Source organism: Antechinus flavipes, chromosome 2 (assembly GCF_016432865.1).
Source record: "Antechinus flavipes isolate AdamAnt ecotype Samford, QLD, Australia chromosome 2, AdamAnt_v2, whole genome shotgun sequence".
NCBI classification, from domain to species: Eukaryota; Metazoa; Chordata; class Mammalia; order Dasyuromorphia; family Dasyuridae; genus Antechinus; species Antechinus flavipes.
The window spans coordinates 102173189-102192852 of NC_067399.1; the positions used below are offsets into that span (position 1 = coordinate 102173189).

The 19664-nt window shown below is 34.5% G+C and overlaps 1 protein-coding gene across 1 annotated transcript in view; it reads left to right on the forward strand.

Moving 5' to 3' along the window:
* The first annotated feature begins 1969 nt into the window (after positions 1–1969).
* ACYP2 (acylphosphatase 2) overlaps positions 1970–19664 on the forward strand; it is a 208609-nt gene continuing 190914 nt past the window's right edge. The window contains exon 1 of the mRNA XM_051975272.1: positions 1970–2224. Within this exon, the coding sequence (XP_051831232.1) occupies positions 2065–2224 (160 nt within the window). The 5' untranslated portion in view covers positions 1970–2064. The remainder of the gene's footprint in view (positions 2225–19664) is intronic.

Consider the following 19664-nt stretch of genomic DNA (forward strand, 5'->3'; position numbering starts at 1 on the left):
AGAAACTAAATTCCCTGGGCATCTAGGTGGTGAATTGTATAGCATGGGAAATGCTTTTTTACAAAAGAAAAATTTGGAAGTTTAGATCATCTTTGAAAAAAAATCACATCTCACATTAGGAATCAAGTTCCTTAACTTTGCAAATAGAATCAGAATTTTTGAAAGTTTGAGAGTTGAGTTGGCCATCTGGTTTAACTCATAAAAGGAACCCCTCATTAAAATTCCTGATGTGAGTTATCTAGCCTCTGCTTGAAGACCTTGAAAGAAGGGGAGCTTACCATCTCTTGAGACAGTCCACTGCATTGACAGCTAGTTGTTAGGAATTTTTTCCTAACATATTTGTTCCTTTCTCTTATTTAGGGGATAAGGGGGAAAGATGAGTGGAGGGATTGAGAGGGAAATTCTGAAATCATAAAGTTCATTGGTTCTTGAATCAGAAAATCCTATCAGCTACTATATGGGTGATTCTGGGTATATCATAGGACCTATGATATAGGTCCTTTCCAGCACATTATTCCCCCTCCCCCAACCCTACTTCCATGAAGACCGCAATCAAGCCAAATTGGCCTTGACATATGTAGTGTCCCATCTCACTTCCATGCCTTTGTATTGGCTGTTTATGAGTGGAATTTCCTCACCTCTCTCAGAAACCCCAGGCTTCCTTCAAGGGTCATCTCAAACATCATTTTTTACTTGAGGTCTTTTCATATCCTCACCAATTTCACCTTCTGTTTTCTATTTATATATACATATGTAACTAAAATTATATATATATATATATATATATATATATATATATATATATATATATATATATATATAGAGAGAGAGAGAGAGAGAGAGAGAGAGAGAGAGAGAGAGAGAGAGAGAGAGAGAGAGAGAAAGAAATATGCACCCTTTCCTCCCTCCACTCTTACCCCAAGATCGTTACCTGCTGGGATTATTTTAGCATTTGTTTATACTTCCTTCAAGACTTTTATTATCTCACAGGATTGCCTTAAGTGATTTGTAAACCTCGAAGTGTTATAGGATGTAAGCTATAATTCTAAATTATATTAAGAATATTTACTAACAAGCGTATATATCTGCTAGATTTTGTCTTCCAAAAAAAAAAAAAAAATCTATCCTAACTTTACCTTCTTGGACCTGACATTGCACTTTGCTTGAACCTATTTTATTTGTATGTTATACTCACCAAGAGAATCCTCTATCTTTACTTGACTTTAAATTTCATTACGAGAAGCTACCTTGGCTTTACACGGTATACTTCCTGGAGCCTCAACGAGCATTCGGCATATAAAGAATACTTTATGTGTTTGAATTGAATGGGTAATCCTTCACATTAAAAACAAAAATAACTTCCACAGTAAAATTAGTACTAATAGAGATGTCATTTTAACTCAGGTCCTTTGCCTAAATATCGACATACCCAGATTTAAATATCACCTAATTTACTTACTATCCTCTAATTGCTAATACTAATAGCAATTAATTTACTAGCCATGCAACCTCGGGCAATTCACTTAATTGTTCCGGGCTTCATTTTCCTTATCTGTAAAATGGGATTAGGGCAAATTTTCCTTTCACTTCTTAGTTCCAAAATGGGTCCATTTAGAATCATTCTTTAGGTTCGTTGAATTTTCGGAAAATTAACTCCCTGGTTGTCAGGAAGGCTGTACATGGCTCTTCTACGACTAGGCTGAGGTGGGAATCCAGATCTGGCCAATAGCCAAAGCAATCCAACTCCTCAATCCTCGGCAGTCTGCCCTTTGACTTCCTGAGTCAGAAGTCTAGCACCCAAGTGATGTTTGACAAACATTAGGCTACCAACAGAACTAAAGGTTGCAGCCGAGTCCAGAGCAGAAGGCCAGGGCGCCCTGCCTGTGCTGCACGACGGTGGGAGATTGTGTCTCTGTTCTCCTTCATTCCTTCCAAGGGTCTTCAATTTATTCTCCCGCCCTCGTTGGCCGCCCCAGGCTCGTTCGCTTTTCCCAGAAGCGTGTTCCCTGCGCGATCCCGTCCCAGATCTGCCGAAGGGGGCGCGCCGGCGGCGCACCGTGACCGATGGCTCCCCTCCCTTTCCTCCTCCCCCTCCCCTTCCTGGGCGCCTCAGTCTCCCGGCTCCTGCCGCGGCTCTTAGGACGGGGATCCGCCGCCGCCGCCGCCATGTCTACTGCCAAGACCCTCAAATCCGTGGACTACGAGGTGTTCGGCAGAGTGCAGGGTAGGACATGAAGCTCCTTCTCTCAGCCGCACCTCCGCTCTTAAAGCGGAAAAGGTCAAAGTTAGAAAGGGATGAGGGAGGAGAAAAGGTGAGGGTTAAGACTCCGGACCAGGGTTAACCAGCCACTGGCCCTGCCACGACCCCGCTTCGAGGACAGGCGGAAAGGAGAATTAACACGCATGCGCAGAAAAGAGGCGCGCCCCTCCCTTGGGAGGGGGCAAATAGAGAAAGTGGGAGAGGAATCTGGGGGAGGAGCAGAGAAGAAAGTTGAAGACTGGAGAAAGGATAGTGCAGAAGGGAAGGGAAGGTGGAGATGGGGGAAGGGAAGAGAGAAAGGGGGGAGAGGGGAAAGGGCACTAGAGGGAGAAGAGAAAGGGGAGCAAAGAGAAGGAAAGAGGAAGAAGTAAGTGGAGAGAGGGAGAGTGAGAAATAGGAAGGAAAAAGGGGGAGAGAAAAAGGAGGAGAAAGTGGAGAAGGGAAGGAGAAGGTGGAGAGTGGGAAAAGAGAAGAGAGGAAAGTGGAAGAGGGGGAGAATGGAAGATGAGGAAAGAAAGAGGAAAGTGGAAGAGGAAGAAAGAAGAAATCGGTAAAAAGGGGAGAAAAGGTGGAAAATGGGGGAAGGGAAGAGGAGAAGGGAGAGAAAAGGGAGAAGAAAAAGGGACGATGAATGTAGAGAGGACACAGGATCAAGAAGGGGAGAAAAGAGAATAAAAAGAAAGTAAAGAGGAAAGGATTCTTTTATTTTATTCTCTTTTCATTTGAACTATGAAACATTTGATTTTCTGGTTCCCTACTTCTTCTTTCCTTCTCTTTGCTGCCCTTTCTTCTCTTTTCTCCCTAGTTGCTGAGGGTAAAGATACTGGAAAGACCTAAATAACCCCAGTGAAGTATATTCAGCAAAATCTAAAAATGGCCCTGGGGAGAGCTTTAAAAAAAAACATTGCCATCTGAAAAAACTGAGCCCTTAGGATGAATTATTCCTGTGTCTACAAGGAAAGAGTTGAAAGTATTGAAGGTTTTTTTCTTTTTCTTTTTTGTATGCATTTTTGGATCTATATAGTATATAAGCATACTTATGAATAGCACCATAGAATGAGAAACAAGCATCATGATATATAAAAGACCTTTTTTTTTTTTAAGGATTATATAGCTGCTGCTTGGAGATATGTGGAAAGGAGCTTTTGTACACTATCAATATTTTATTCATATCAAGGCAATCATTTATCAAGCAGCTGCTAAATTTTCAAATCACTGTTCTAGGTGCTAAGAGAGTTCCAAAGATATGTTTTATACATTAAAGTATCCTTTTATATATAGCATAAGGAAATGTGAAACATTTGAGATTTGCTTACATAATCTGTTTTGGAACATCCTTCATGGTGTGAGGACCTGGGTACAATTTTGATATGGCAAAAATCTCTGGCTTGTTTCTCCACATCCTAGGCATTCTATTGGACTATTTTGTTTTTTTTTCCTTCAAAGCACCCTCAGTTCCCCTTCAAGCTCTTAGGCTAATAATGGCCCTACATATAAAAAAGGATTTATTTAAAACACACACACACACACACACACACACACACACACACACAGAGACAGAGAGAGAGAAGAGAGAGAGAGAGAGAGAGAGAGAGAGAGAGAGAGAGAGACTTGTAATCTAGCCACAAGACCTTTATGATGTCTCTTCCCCCCTATTTCAATATCAGTGTATTCATAGGAGATAAATTTGATGAATGTAGTGATTCAGGAAAAGGCTTTCCTGAATAGCAAATATATTACTAAACATAAATTCACGATAGAAAAATAAATCTTTAGAATAGAATTTTTTGGATTTAAAATTTTTAAAAATAAATTTAAGTGATTTCTTTCTTTTATATTGCATCACCAGATTTTCTCCTATTATATCCTCAGAAATCTCATATATTTCAATATTATTATTAAAGAAAGAGAAGAGGAGACAAAAAAAATCAGCAAAACTAAACAATACATTAAAAAAGTTTGAAAATAAATGCAGCATGCCACACCTGTGGACCTCCCTCCCCGTCAAAGAAATGGAGTTAATTTGGAGTCTTCTCATGGGTATCTTAACTTGGGTGTTTGAAGTAATTTTGGAAGCATGAATATAATTTTTAAAAATATATTGATGCTTTTTGTTTTTACATTCTTGTCAAAATAACTGTTGCCACTTCAAAGTAAACTTTTTGTAGCAAAGATTTAAAAACAAAAATAAAAAAATAGTTCAGAAAAACCATCCCATTGACATGTCTGATAGCATGTATGATATTCAGTTCCCTTTAGGCCCCTTCCTACTGGAGCCTATATAGCCCTTCTAACATATTTTACTAACCTTTCTAACTCAAAATTGATAGTTATCATATCCTCTTTCTTCCTTTCCCCTACATATACAATGGTTATAACTCAGTATCAGTGAAAAGAAAAGTCATCTGTATTGTGGCTCTTTTATTTCATTTCACTTCTGTTTGGACCTTATCTGCAGTCCTTGGATCTCTGTTATGTTGATTCTCTTTCTCTTGGCTTTAATTTTTTCTACTTGTCAGTTTAGCATTTCTTTGGGCTTACTTTCTTCTTGGGATGGGAATGGATAGGCACCATATGCCTATAGCAGTTTTAGTAGACTTTTCTCCAGGTTATGCCTGATTTAAATTAAGCAAATAATTATTGCGACTCATTCCCCTTTAGTCTGTGTTTCTGATTCTGAACTTTAAGGCCTGGCCCTTGGGACCTTCATTCCTTTTCTCCTTCAGTTGTATGGAGGATGGATTGGATCGGGAAGATATTGGATACAGGGAGACCAATTAGATTATTGCATTAGTCTAGGAAAAGAATGAGGAGGGATAGAATTAAGAGAGTGGCAATTGGAGTGGGCGAATGTGAGATACATTTTGGAGGAAGAATTGATAAGGCTTAACAACTGATTGGATATGAGGAGAGAAAATAGGGAAGAACAAAGAGTGGTGCTTAGTTTGAGAACTTGGATGACTGGAAAGTTAGTGGTATTCTTAATAAACAAAAGAAGTTAGGAAAAAGAGAGAGTTTTGAAGGAAAGAATGAGTTTTGTTTGATCATATTGAACTTCTTTAGAATATTCAGTTGGAAATGTGTTCTTGGCCAGTTGGGTACATAGTAGAGCTAAGGAAAGTCTAAATCTAGATAGGTAAGACAGAGAATTGTTTGCACTGAGGTGATAGTTGTACCCATTTGAACTGATGAGGTCACCAAGACAGGAAAAAAGAGCCTACAACAGAACCTTGTGGTATGTTCATAGCACAAATAGGAAATGGAACAAGGATGATGATCTTACAAAGGGGATTGAGAACTAGACAGGAGAACTAAGAGGGGACAATGTAATGAATCCAAGCAAGAACGGGTAAGAATAATTGACAAATTGCAAAGATTTGAAGAAGGATAAGAACTGAGAAAAGGATATAATATTTGTCAATTAAGAGATCATTGATAACCTTGGAGAGAACAGTTTTAATTGAGTGATGGATGAGTTTCAAAAGCCAGATTGCAAAAGATTGATAATTATGAGATGAGAATATGGAAATAAGGAGTATAGACATTTTTTCCCATTAATATGGATGGGATGGGGAGATAAAGAACTATAGTTTGAGGAAATAGCAGGATCAAATGAAAATTTTTAAAGGATAATTTGATATCTATTTATAAGTGATATTAAAAGAGTCAGTGGATAAGGAGAAAATAAATATTAAGAAAAACTCTTTGACCCAGAGCTCTCCCAATTGCTCATAGACTCCAACGAAGTTATATAAATCACTTTTTGTAAATAAATAATTGTAAACTAAGGAGATGCTCATTTACTGGGAAGCATCTAAATAATTATAGTAGATAGATATGATAGAATATTGTTGTACCATCAGAAACAATGACTATGAAGACATTTAAATAACACATAGACTGAATGATATAGGTAACTGATGACCATAAATATAATATATATAGTGACTTTTAAATGTAAATGGAAAGAATAGCAACAACTACATCAAAAATATTAGAACTATTGTATAATTTTAATAATCAAGATCAATTCTAAATAAGATCTGAATTTGTTATATGGAATAGCTTTTTCAGTGAGGAGAGAATACACTGGGAAGTTAAGATGATAAGAAACAAAAAATTTCAATAAGTATTTAAAAGAAATTGGGAAAGAAATGATCAAGATAACCCCTTAGGGGAGACAATTTGATATTTCAATTCCTTGTTCTTTTCCCCATCTGTGTTTCCAGCTTGCTCTACTTTTATGCAACATTGTTCATCTTCTATATCTTCTTCATTGTATCTTTTCTCAAAGACCCCCGGGGTCCCTGTTATAATAATAATAATATTTTTACTTCACAGGATTGTTGTGAAGAAAATGTTTTGTACATCTTAAGGCATTACATAAATGAATTGTTTGTTATTACTTCTTATTTTGATGCATCTTTGTTCTCATCAATGTGGATACTCTCTCTAATGGCACAGATCACAGTCTGTTCATACTTTTTCAGCTTATGAGACAACATGCTAAAGTCTTTCTTTAGATTCCTTGTTGTGTGTATTTCAGTCAATCATGTGGATAGTTCTTTGGCTACTGCTTTTTGTTACATAACTAGTCCATTTCCTTTTCAGTATTGTATCTCTGTTTTCCTGCTTCCACTGGTAAATTAGCTGCTGTTTGCCCACTCTTATCGAATACTTCTTTATTGTCTACCACTTTACATCCTTGAAGAATGTATTTTGCCATTACTTGGCCATAGAATGTCATAGAAAATTATGGATGGAGATTATGCATTAGTTCTCCAGTAAGAAAAACTAGATGTTTTCTCCATTTCCTGCTTAATTCTCAGAAACTCACCCACAGAGAAATTATGAGCCAAGTTTAAAGCAGAAAACCCCCAAATAACAGTCCCTGAGCCAGGACACAAAAGAAGCCCAACAAGATAAGTCTTAGGAACAGAAGAGAAATTGAATTTCTAATATATGTACTCACCTCCCTTGTTTCTCAGCCCTCATATTCTGACAGAAGGTCCATCTGATTATTATTCAGCAATTTCCCTGATAGTCTTTGTTGGCACACTCTATCCCTGATCTTTCCATATCATTTGGTGGTAATGAGTGAAAGATTGTAACTACCCATTCATTTTCAGAAAAGGGGAAGGTACAGAACAGTGGGAGCATGTCTTGCCTGGAATTGCAGCACTTAACTACAAAACTAAAAACTAGAATTAACTGGGACAGGGTGCTGTACCAGGGCTTGAGGAAAAGGTACTATAATCTATTTTGAATCATCTTGTCCCTCTAGATTTCACTTTAGGAATGAAGCCATTGAAAAATGAATTCTCCAACATGGGAGGAGGATGAGAAAACTTTGGAATCCATCACCCAAGGAACCACCATCAAAGGGGAAGTAACAAAAGGAAATAAGGAAGGAAAAAGACAAAAATTATCAGTTTTAGGAGGAAGAAAACTTATTTAAAAACCCTGAGCACAAGCAAAAAAAATCACTAGGGAAGGTATTAAACAGGAAGGATGATAAATACAAGGACTGTTAAAAGACTGCATATGCTTCTAAATAAATATTCTCCCCCTCTCCAAAAAAAAGGAATTTGAACCAACATGCCAAAATAGGAATTATTGTCATGCTATTAGATAAAGCAAAAGCAAAAATTCACAACATAATTGGAGATAAACAAACGAATTATATTACCCTGAAAGAAATCACAGTATTTGAACATTTGTTACCAATGCCCTAATATCTAAATTCATAAAGGAAAAATTAACTGAATTATGAATAGACAGTATAGTAATAATAGGAGACTTTAATATCTCTTGCTTAGTTTTAGACATATTTAACAGGTAAAAAGAAAAGTATAGAATTTAATAAATTTCTGGGGAGAATAGAGCTAAAAGATTTTATAATATCTTCAGAATGTGATTCCTAAACCATTTACAATTATTCCTTCCACATTGTGGCTTTTCCAGTGGCAGTTTTGATATATTACACCTTCAGTATATCATAGGTGGGCATAAGAAATTAAATGGGAATTGGGGGAGTTTTAGAGAAATTACAGATGACATGCAAAGCCTATAGATGACAGAAAAAAATTCAGAAATGCATAAAATATGTATAATATTATATAATATCAATGTTTTGTATCTTTTTTCTTTAATATTTTTATTTTTTCCTAGTTACATTTAAAACAATTTTTACATTTGCTTTTAAAACCTTGAGTTCCAGATTCTTTCCCTTATCCCTATCTTCACCCCCAATTAAGAAAGTACATGTGAAGTTATAAAAAACATTTCCATAAAAGTTATGTTGTGAAAGAAAACATTTCTCCTCCCCCAACAAAAAAAACCCTCAAGAAAAATAGAGAGAGAGAGAGAGAGAGAGAGAGAGAGAGAGAGAGAGAGAGAGAGAGAGAGAATATGAATGCTTTAATCTATATTCAGACATAATCAGTTATTTCTCTGGATATGGATAGGATTTTTCACCTAAGTCCTTCAGAGAAGTTGTGGATCATTGTATAGTTGAGAAGAGCAAAGTTGTACACAGCTGATTATTCTAGAATGTTGCAATTTCTTTATATGCAGTACATTTCACTTTGCTTGAGTTCATGGAGGACTTCCCAGGTTTTTCTGAGAGCATTTCCCATAAAACAATAATATTCCATAAAAATTACATATCATAATTTTTTTCTGCTGTTCTCCAATTGATCCCCTCAGTTTCTAATTTTATTGTTCTGAGAAGAGAAATATTAATATTTTTGTATATACATGTCAGTTTTCCTTTTTAAAAATCTTTTGGGATTCATGCCTAATAGTGGTATTCTTAGGTCAAAGTATATGTATGATTTTATAGATGTTGAGCATAGTTCATATCTTGTGATCGTTTATCAGTTGGGACATGGATCTAATTTTGTTTGTTTGTTTTTTTTTTTATAAATTTGACTTAGTTCCCTATATGCTTGAAAAATAAGGCCTCATCAGAGAAACTTGCTTCAAAATTATTTTTACAGTTACTATTACCAATTATATATTCTCCCCATTTATTCTCTTCTCTTTCTTCTTTCACCTTGTCCCTCTTGAAAAGTGTCCTGCTACTGACCACTCCCTCCCCCACTATACCCTCTCCTCTTCCCCTATGACCTCCCCTCCTTCTTTATTGCAGAGTAAGATAGATTTCTATAGCAATATTGAGTGTGTGTGTTATTTCTTTTTTAAGCCAATTCTTATGGGAATAAGGTTCACTCACTCTCCTCTGCAGTCTCTCTTCCCTTCCACTGTTAAAGCTTTCTCTTGCCTCTTTTATGGCATAGAGTTTACACCATTCCTCTTCTTGCTTTCCCTTTCTCTTAATATATTCCTCTCTCATCCCTCTTATTTTTTTAGTTATCCCTTCATAGTCAACTCACACCTGTACCATCTATATATATACTTCTTCTAATTGCCATAATAAGGAGAAAGTTCCAATAAGTTACAAATATCATCCTCCCATGCAGGAATGTAAATAGATAAATCTTATTGAGTCCTTTATGTCATACCTTTCCTGATTACTTCCCTATGCTTCTCCTGAGTCCTGTATTTGAAAATCAATTTTTTTTATTCAGCTCTTATCTTTTCATCATGAATGCCTGAAAGTCTCTATTTCATTGAATTCCCACTTTTCCCCTGAAGAATTATACTCACTTTTGCTGGGTAGGGGACTCTTGGTTGTAATCCTCGTTCTTCTGCTTTTTAGAATATCATATTCTAAGTCTTCTGCTCCCTTAATGTAGAAGCTGCTGTATCTTGTGTTACCCTGACTGTGGTTCCACTATACTTGAATTGTTTCTTTCTGGATATTTGCATTATTTTTTCCTTAACCTGGAAATTCCAAAATTTGGCTTTGATATTCCTGGAAGTTTTCATTTTGGGATCTCTTTCAGGAGGTAATCAGTAGATTCTTTCAATTTCTATTTTACCTTCTGATTCTAGAATATCCTTGATAATGTGAAAGATGATGTCCAGACTCTTTTTAAAATTCATATTTTCACATTTATCATCCTACTCTCAATTCTCTTCTTAATATTTCATCTTTCTTGATTTTCACAATCCCTTTTGAGCTCTTTCATGACCTGAGACATATTCTTATTTTTCTTGTAATCTCTGGATGTAGGAGCTTTGACTTTATTATCTCTTTTGAATGTGTGTTTTGATCTCCCTTGTCTCCATGGTAACTTTCTCTGGTCAGAATGTTTTTCTGTTATCTACTCATATTCCTGCCTATTACTTGGCATTTTAACTCTTTGTTAAAGTAGGGCTGTGTTCCCAGGGTGAAGGGTGCACTGTCCCAAACCTCAGGAATTTGGTGCAGCTGTTTTCTAGGAACTGACCATATTTTTTCCTGTCCTGGAGCTGTTAGGAGGGTCCTCACTTCATTGTAGCTATAAAATCTGGTGTGTTACAGCAACCGAGCCTTTTCTCAGAGCTAGGAAATAGAGCTAAGCTGAGTCCTCCAGCTGCTGTCTCCTCCACCACTGCTCATACTCAGTCCTGGTATGCCTCCTAAGGGCCCTCTCACCCTATTGACAAAGCATTCTTGCCAATATTCCAAGTCCTCTTTGGTGTCTCTGGGCTGAGAAGTCTGGAAGCTGCCAGTGCTGCTGCTGATTCAGAGGTCTGAAGGTCCCTGCTGGTTCTAGAGCTAGGGCCAGGACTGTGCTGGGCATGGCCTGTAATGGGTCTGCATGGTTCGGCTCCCATCCTAGTGCTATAGACCTTTCCTGCTGACCTTCTAAGTTGTCTTCAGCTGGAAAATTGACCTACTCCATCTTTTTGTGTATTCTGATGTGCTATGGTCAGAACTTTGAACTTGAAACAAAGGATTCTTACAAGGTACTAAGTCAGTGAAATTGATAGAGACAATGGTTATCTAATTTAGCATGGTTTAATATGATTGATTTAATCCTACAAGGAGATGTTAGGAGTCAGAACTTGAAACAAGGTACTAAGTGAAATTGAGACAATGGTTAAATCTAGTTTATCATTGATTTACAATCCTACAATAAATAATGGTTTCCTAGTGATATAATGGTTGGTTTGTACTCAGTGTGGAACATATAAGGGAGAAGCTCTCAGGGCCAAAAAAAGGACAAGCGCACTAGAAGCTTTCAGAGGCTGAAACAGATTCATTCCATCGTCTACCTTTGTAGTAGCTGGAGGCTGAAGGCTGGAGCACAAACCCTTGGACTCAGACAGATTCATCCCATCTCATACCACCTAGGTGCCAGGCTCTCCTCCTTCACTTCTCTACTGAAACCAAGACTCTGGAAGGCCTCCAGAAAACTAGCTGAGCCCCAAGTGAAGGAGACTAGACTTTGAAGGAGACAATAAAGGATTTGGACTTTAACCTCTGGCTATTCGTGTGGTGATTACTGAACTGAAACGAAGGCTGCTCCCAAAGACCCCAAGAAAACCTTAATATAGAACATTACATTTTAGAGAGAGCATTACACTGATGTTCTAAAATTTGTTTAGTTATCATTTAAAGAAATTTAGAGTGGTTTGGGGAAGAGCTCAATGGTTTCCTGCCTTTACTCTGCCATCTTGGCTCTGCCTCTCCCTGTATCTTTTAATACCATTATAATTCAAACTCTGATACTAAGGGAGGACCAAACAATTTTGCATGCATTTTCCAGATCACTGATTATTTGCCAGATCATATGCCCCTAAACCCTGCAGTGTACAAAGGATTACTGTACATAGTTACAAAAATTGACCATATATTAGGTTATAGTGATTTTTCAAATAAATATAAAAAAACAAAATGATTAAACATCCCTTATAGAGCATAACACAATAAAAATAGTATTTCAATTTAGAGATCACAAACAAAACAGACTCAAATGGAGACATAATAGCAAAATCTAAATAATGAAAGCTCCTCCCCTCAAAAAAATAGAAACGTTAATTACATGAAAGACTATGTCATGTTGAAACATTTCTCCAAATTTGTGAGATAACAGCTAAAGTAGTCCTTATGGGAGAAATTCTATCTCTAAAAGCACATATTAATAAAATAGAGGAGATTTGGATAACATACATTTGAAAATTAGAAACCTAATAAGCACAAACTAATTAGCACAAAATGAGTACAAAGAGGAAATATTAAAAAAAAACTAGAGAAATGGATAAATTTGAAACCAAAAATAGTATGAATAAAATGATGAATAAAACTAAAAGCTGTTGAAAATCTAACAAAATTGATAAATCTTTAGCTAATCTGATTTTTTAAAAGAGGAAAGAAAAACCAATAAAATAGGAGATCAATAAAATCACAGAAAAAGTACCAGAACTTTAAAAAAAATAGACCTTATTATGCACAGTTGTATACTAGCAAACTAAGAATACAGAAGAAATAGATTATCTCCACAAAGATAAAATATCCAAATTAACAGAAGTCTAAATAAAGATCGTGGGTAATTCAACATTAGAAAAAGATGTAGAAGAAACTTTAAAGGTTGTAACAGAGAGAAAAATAATCTCTTCAGTCTGATGGATTGACAGAAGAATTCTATCTAACTTTTAAATAAAATTAATAGTGACACTAAACAGATTATTCTTAAAAATTGAGAAAGCACTAAAAGGAGAAATATAGACTAGTGTCATTAATGAAATCAATTTAAATTTTTCAAATCAAATTCTAATAGATTATAATTTGTGCAATTGTTATGCAATGTTATGCATTCATTATAACCAACTTGATGCCAGGTATGCAAGAATGAGCCAACATTAGGAAATAAGTCGATATAATCACGCTAAAAACAAAAACATCCAAAACAACATGATTATCTCATTGGACACATTTAAAAAATCTGATATAATACAAGATTCACTTATGTTAAACATCCTTCAAGATGTAACCATATAGGAATCTTAATATGATAAAAAGTATCTATCTAAATTAAAAAGAAACAGAAATGGCTATTGCTAGAAATTTCAATAAGACGAGAAAGAAATTAAGGTACAAGGAAAGGCAAAGAGGAAATTAAAATTATCCCTTTTGGCTGATGACATAATGGTTTACTTAGAAAATACTGGTCAATTAGCAATTGAGACAATAACTTCAGTAATAGCATATTACAGCATAAACCCAGCCCAAAAAAAATCTATATTTCAATATAATAAGACAAAAACGAATGCATCTAGAATTACAAGAGAAGCAGTTGAATAGGAAAAAAAATCTTTTTGTCACATTTCTCAGATGAGGGTTTTATAAAGTGAGAAACCATTTCTTAAATAGATACATGGTCAAAGAATATAAGTAGTACTCAGAATAATGTTAAACTATTAACAGTCATATAAATAAATCTTCAAATCACTAATAATAAAGCCAATAAAAGTGAAAACAACTCTGAGATTTGACCTTATATTTACCGGATTCATAAGGGTTACATACTAGATGCATTCATTTTGTTTGTACAAAAGTTAATTTCCTATTTTTTTCAATTAAAACCTTCCTGCTAAAAGTAAAATAAATCCATACATTGTTTATTTTAGATAACATTTACTCAGTCGTGCAACTTTGATCTGTTATTTTTCTTCTGAGCTGATGAATTATTATTTTTGCTGTGAGGTCACAAGAACTGAGTTTGAATGCCAGCTAAGCTAATTTACTAGTGGTGTGACCTTGGGTGAATCACTTAACTTCTTTTGGCTTGAATTGCCTCATCTTCAAATTGAGGAGGGTTGAACTAGATAGCTTTTGAGATCCCTTTCAGATCTATACCTATGAATTCAACAAAAAAAGGATCATCCAAAAATCCTTTATATTAGCTTTGAAATGTGATTTTGTACTTATATTTATAGATTATTTTATATTTGTGTTTTACATTTTCTTCTCACTGTAAAAACCTACTTTAATATGTCTTTGCATAGAGTTCTCCCTGGATTTCCTCCCCCCCCCTTTTTGAAACAATGTATAAAATTTATTATGTACTTCAAACTAAAAAAAAAAAATTAGTTAAATTTTTTGGTTACATTTTAACTTCCTAATTGTTTTCCTCCCTCCTCACTCTATGCCAGAGAAAACTATTATTTGATACAGATTTTAAAATATATGTCAAATCATACTATACACTTCTTTCTCTGGAGGTAGATAGCATCTTTCTTCATAGGTCCCTTTTATCTGATTTAAGTACTTAAAATATTCAGAATAGCTTGGTTTTTCATATTTATTTCATTGTTTTTACTATATATAACATTATCTTGATTGTGCTCATTGCACTTTTCATTATTTCATACAAATCTTTTCATGTTTTTTCTAAGATTATTGATTTCATAATTTCTTATATCACAGTAGTATTCCATCACAATTATATGTCACAACATGTTTAGTCATTATCCAATTGATGGGCATCCCTTAAATTTCCAGTACTTTGTTACCACAAAGAGAACTGCTATACTTATTTTAGAATATATAGATTCTTTACCTTAGTCCCTTCTTATCTTGGGAAACAGATCTAATAGTGATTTTCCAAAGAGTATAATTGGGTATATTTCCAAATTGCTCTTCAAAATGGTTGGATCAATTCATAGTTCTGCCATTAGTGTATTAGTGTCAATTTTTTTATGTCCCCACCAGTATTTATCATTTTTCCCTTCTGTAATTTTTGCTAATCTGATGGGTATGAGAGCTCAGAATTATATTAAATTGTATTCTAGTCATAATGATTTAGAACATTTTTCATATAACTATATATATAGTTTTGATTTTTTCATTTAAAAACTGCCTTTTCATGAAGTTTGACAATTTACCTGTTAAGAATTGTCTTTATAAATTTGGTAGTGTTCTTTATATGTCTGAAATGACCCTGGATTCTTAAAAGGATGTACCACTGAAATGCAAGCTCTGGTAGATTCTTCCAAAGTGGAAAATATTTGAGTATAGTTCCTGTAGTAGGATTATGTCTTCTGACCAATCCATCTAAATATAGAGTTTACATATAGATCACTAGTAGGTTGGTAATTAAGGGATAAATTCTTTGGCTATTGTAATATATAAAGAAAAAAAATGCAGAATTATGAAAGTGATCTCAAAAACCATATAATCAAACCGCTAAACAAAAAAATTCCCCAATATCATGTCCACTACATCTCAAGATAGCCCATTCTACTTTTGGATTACTCTTATTCTTAACAAATTTATCTTCAGACCAAGTCAATATGTTTTCCTCTGCAGCATTATTGCTAATTTTGCCTTCAGTGTTAAGTAGAACATGTTTAACTCTTATTTTACTTTCAAATTTTTAAAGATAGCTAACATATTTCCCATACTTTTTCTCTTTTCTATGCTAAATTCCCTTAACAGATCTTGTATAATATTGGTCGTTATTCTTCCTGGTCACTTTCCTCTGGGGGAACTATAGTTTGCTAATATCTTCCCTAAAATATGAGGCCCAATACTGAATATAATACTTCAGATATGGCCTGACAAAGGCAGACTATAAATAAGACTTATTACCTCTTTTGTTCTGAACAGTATGCCTGTCACTGTAGCCAAAATCACGTTACTGATTTTGGTTATTATACCCTGCATAATAATACTCAGTTCTGTGTAACACTTGAATTTCTTTCTGCCAGTTCAATTCTTCTTCACTTGCACAGTGGAAGGTAAAGAATGCATACATGTTAAGAATGACATTGTTTCAGTACATAAATATTAATTTCACTATTGTTACTCCAAGTGACTGATCAATAAGCCAGCATAACTAATAGAAAAACAGAATTTTAGTTTGTTTCTTTAGGTATTATTGGGGCAATAGAAATATCCTTTCATGTTCATCTTACCTTGCATCAGATATGATTAGAATATATTAAAGGAATATCATAAAGATAATTGTATAATTGCAAGATATGTAACAACAGCTATTGTAGAAAATCCTACAAAGATTTTAATAAGATTCCCCTGAACCAAGTCAGTATGTACATTGATACATAATGACTTTTGTGGAAAAGAATAAATGGGAATACTTTGGTAAATATGTTGGAAAATTTGAGTCTCAGTTAAGAAATGGAAGAACTGAAGGGTTTTGCACTGTTCAGAAACCTCATACCTAGATATTGAGTACATTTATCAATAGAAAATATAGAGGGCATTGGACATAGTATTGAACGACATTTTAAAAAGTGAAATTCACTGTATCTTAGTAAATAGCTATGTCCTAATGTAGGAATTAGTTTTAGAATCAGCCATGGAATAATTTGCTCTGAGATCAAGCACAAGTACAAAGAAGAAACCTTATTGGTGAAGATTTGACACTGCATGTGATTCCAATTCCAACATGACTTATTTAAATAAGCTGGGAAACCTTGAAAAATGGGAATGGCCAAAGATAAGTGATAATAATAATAAGGCATTCATATGGATCTTTAAGGTTTTCATAGCACTCTGTAGCTTCTTACTAACTCTGAGGTACCATTTCATACCTCTCAGATTGCTTAAGATGACAGGAAAACATAATGATAAATGCTGGAGGGGATGTATTAGGGATACTAATACATTGTAGATGGAGTTGTCTCTCCTGGGCCTGTATCCCAAAGAGATCATAAAAGAGGGAAAGGGGACTCACATGTGCAAAAAATGTTTGTGGCAGCCTCTTTTGTAATGGCAAGGAACTGGAAACTGAATGGATGCCCATCAATTGGAGAAAGGCTGAGTGAATTATGGTATATGAATATTATGGAATATTATTGTCCTGTAAGAAATGACCAGCAGGATGATTTCAGAGAGGAGAGACTTACATGAACTGATGCTGAGTGAGGTGAGCAGAATCTGGAGATCATTATACATGGCAACAGCAAAATTATATGATGATCAATTCTGATGAACGTGGCTCTTTTCAACAATGAAGGAATTCAGGCCAGTTCCAGTGTTGTCTTGTAATAGAAAGAGCCATCCACATCTAGAGAGAAGGCTGTGGGAACTGAGTGTGGATCACAACCTTGTATTTTCATCTTTTTTTTGTTGTTTGCTTGCTTGTTTTTTTCTCTCTCATTATCCCCTTTTTGATCTGATTTTTCTTGTGCAAGATGATAAATGTGGAAATATGTTTAGAAGAATTGCACGTTTAACTTATATTGGGTTACTTGCTGTCTAGAGGAAGGGAAAGGTGGGGAGGGAGGGAGAAAAATAGGGAACACAAGGTTTTGCAAGGGTGAATGTTGAAAACTATTTTTGCATGTATTTTGAAAAATAAAAAGCTATTATTAAAAAAAAAGTTTTTAAAAAATTGCTTCTTACAGAAATTCTAACCCTTATAAAGCTGATGCCAAAGAAAGCCAAAACCTCATGAAAAAGCCAAAAGAACTGAGAAACCATATCAGGCAGCAAATAATTGCTCTTCTTGTTGATGGCCTAGGATATACCTGATGTAAAAAAACCAAAACAAACGGAAAACAATGCAAGTCCATCTTTATAAAACATTATGAGAGGACAGCAGAAATTTATAAGTGCTCTACATCATGAAAGCCATGAAACACATTATTTATCTGTCTTGTGGCTATGGATTTAAGAATAAACAAAAAATAGAAAATTTAGGTGTAAAATCGGTAATTTCGATTACAGTAGATTAAATTGTTTTTGGACAGATAAATATTACCAAGATCAGAAGGAAAACAGAAAATTGGGGGAAAAATTTTATGCATTGTTTCTCAGTAAAAAGATCTCATATGAAACATGTAGAGAACCTTGTCAAATCTACAAGAATATGACTCATTCCCCAACTGATAAATGGTTAAAAGATATGAATGCAGGCAGTTTTCCAATGAAGAAATAAAAGCAACTTATAGCTATGTGAAAACATGCTCTAAATTATTATTGATTAAAGAAATTCAAATTAAAACAATTTTGAGATATCATTTCTTATCTACCAGATTGATTACAATGCTTAAAGGGAAAAACAACAGTTTTGGGGGGATATGGAAAAATGGGGCAGTAACTTATTGTTGGTTGATTTGTGAACTGATCCAAGCATTTTGGAGGGCAATCTGAAATTATGTCCAAAGAGTTACTAAAATGCCTATATCCTTTGACTCAGCAATACCACTGCTAGGTCTGTTTTCAAAATAAGGGGAAAAGGAAAAGAACATACATATTCTAAAATGTTTATAATAACTCTTTGTGGTAGCAAAGAACTAGAAATTTCATGTATGCTTGTCAATTGTAGTATATGAGCGGGATGGAATATTACTGTGTTATAAGAAATAATGCTCAATGATTTTAGGGAAATATGGAAAGACTTGCACAAAATAATGAAGAATGAAATGAATAGAATCAAAAGAATATCATATACAGTATCAGCAATATTGTTTTAAGAATGATCTTGAGTAAATATCATTTTGACTATTATAAATATCCAAAATAACTATTAAAGACATATGAAGAAAGATACAGTCAGCATTCAGAAAAAGAACTGATGAATAGAAGTATGTATTGAATAATTTTACATTTACATACCTATTTGTGTCTAATGGCAATCATCTCTAGGGAAGGGCTAAGTTTCATGTGTAATCATCTTTTTTATTTTACTGTGTTATGGAAATGTTTGCTTTATTCCACAAATCAAAAATACAAATAAATAAATGTTTGGGGAAGGGAAGAAATAGAAGGGAAATTGGAAAAAAAAAAAAAAAAAAAAAGCTTACCATGAGATCCAGCTAAACCAGCTTGATCCAACAGCATTTATATATAAACTTATATATAAAACTGGAAGGTTTTTAGGTAGAACATTAAACTGATTTCTCAGCATTTCTCTTGCAGTCTAGTCTCATGATGAAGATAATGGAGTGTTTAGACTCATCACTTCTATAACGTTCTATATGAAAAAATCAGAATGGCACTAAAAGAAGAAGTTGGATCAAATGAAGCACCAACAGAAGAGATTTCTTCTATAAGTTATATAATTTTGAAAGTGTTGAGGAGTTGATTTATTGAGACACTTCAAAGAAATGAAATACCAATGACTAGAAAAAGTCAGAAAGTATTGTTCCCAGAAAGCTTATTGAGAAAATATTAGCAACTATTGACCCACATGCATACTTAGAATTTACTAAACATGTATCAAGGGTGTCTAAAATATGAGAACAGAATAGTGAGTCTTTCATAGATGATATTTTATGACAGATCAGAATTTTAGCCATGTGATTGACTAGGAGGTGTAAAGAAAGTAAGATCTGCAAGATTTATTAATGATAACAGTTGTTACCTTGAGCCCTTTCTCTAACAAAGTGTGGGCCCTTATACATGCTAATAATAGATGTAACTGCAGAAATAATTTTCTTCAGTGACCCATTGATTATCAGTATTAATTGAGGTATAAAATAGAGTTATATGTGTTCACCACTGTTACCGAGTATGTTTTATGTAGAGAACAAACGCAAA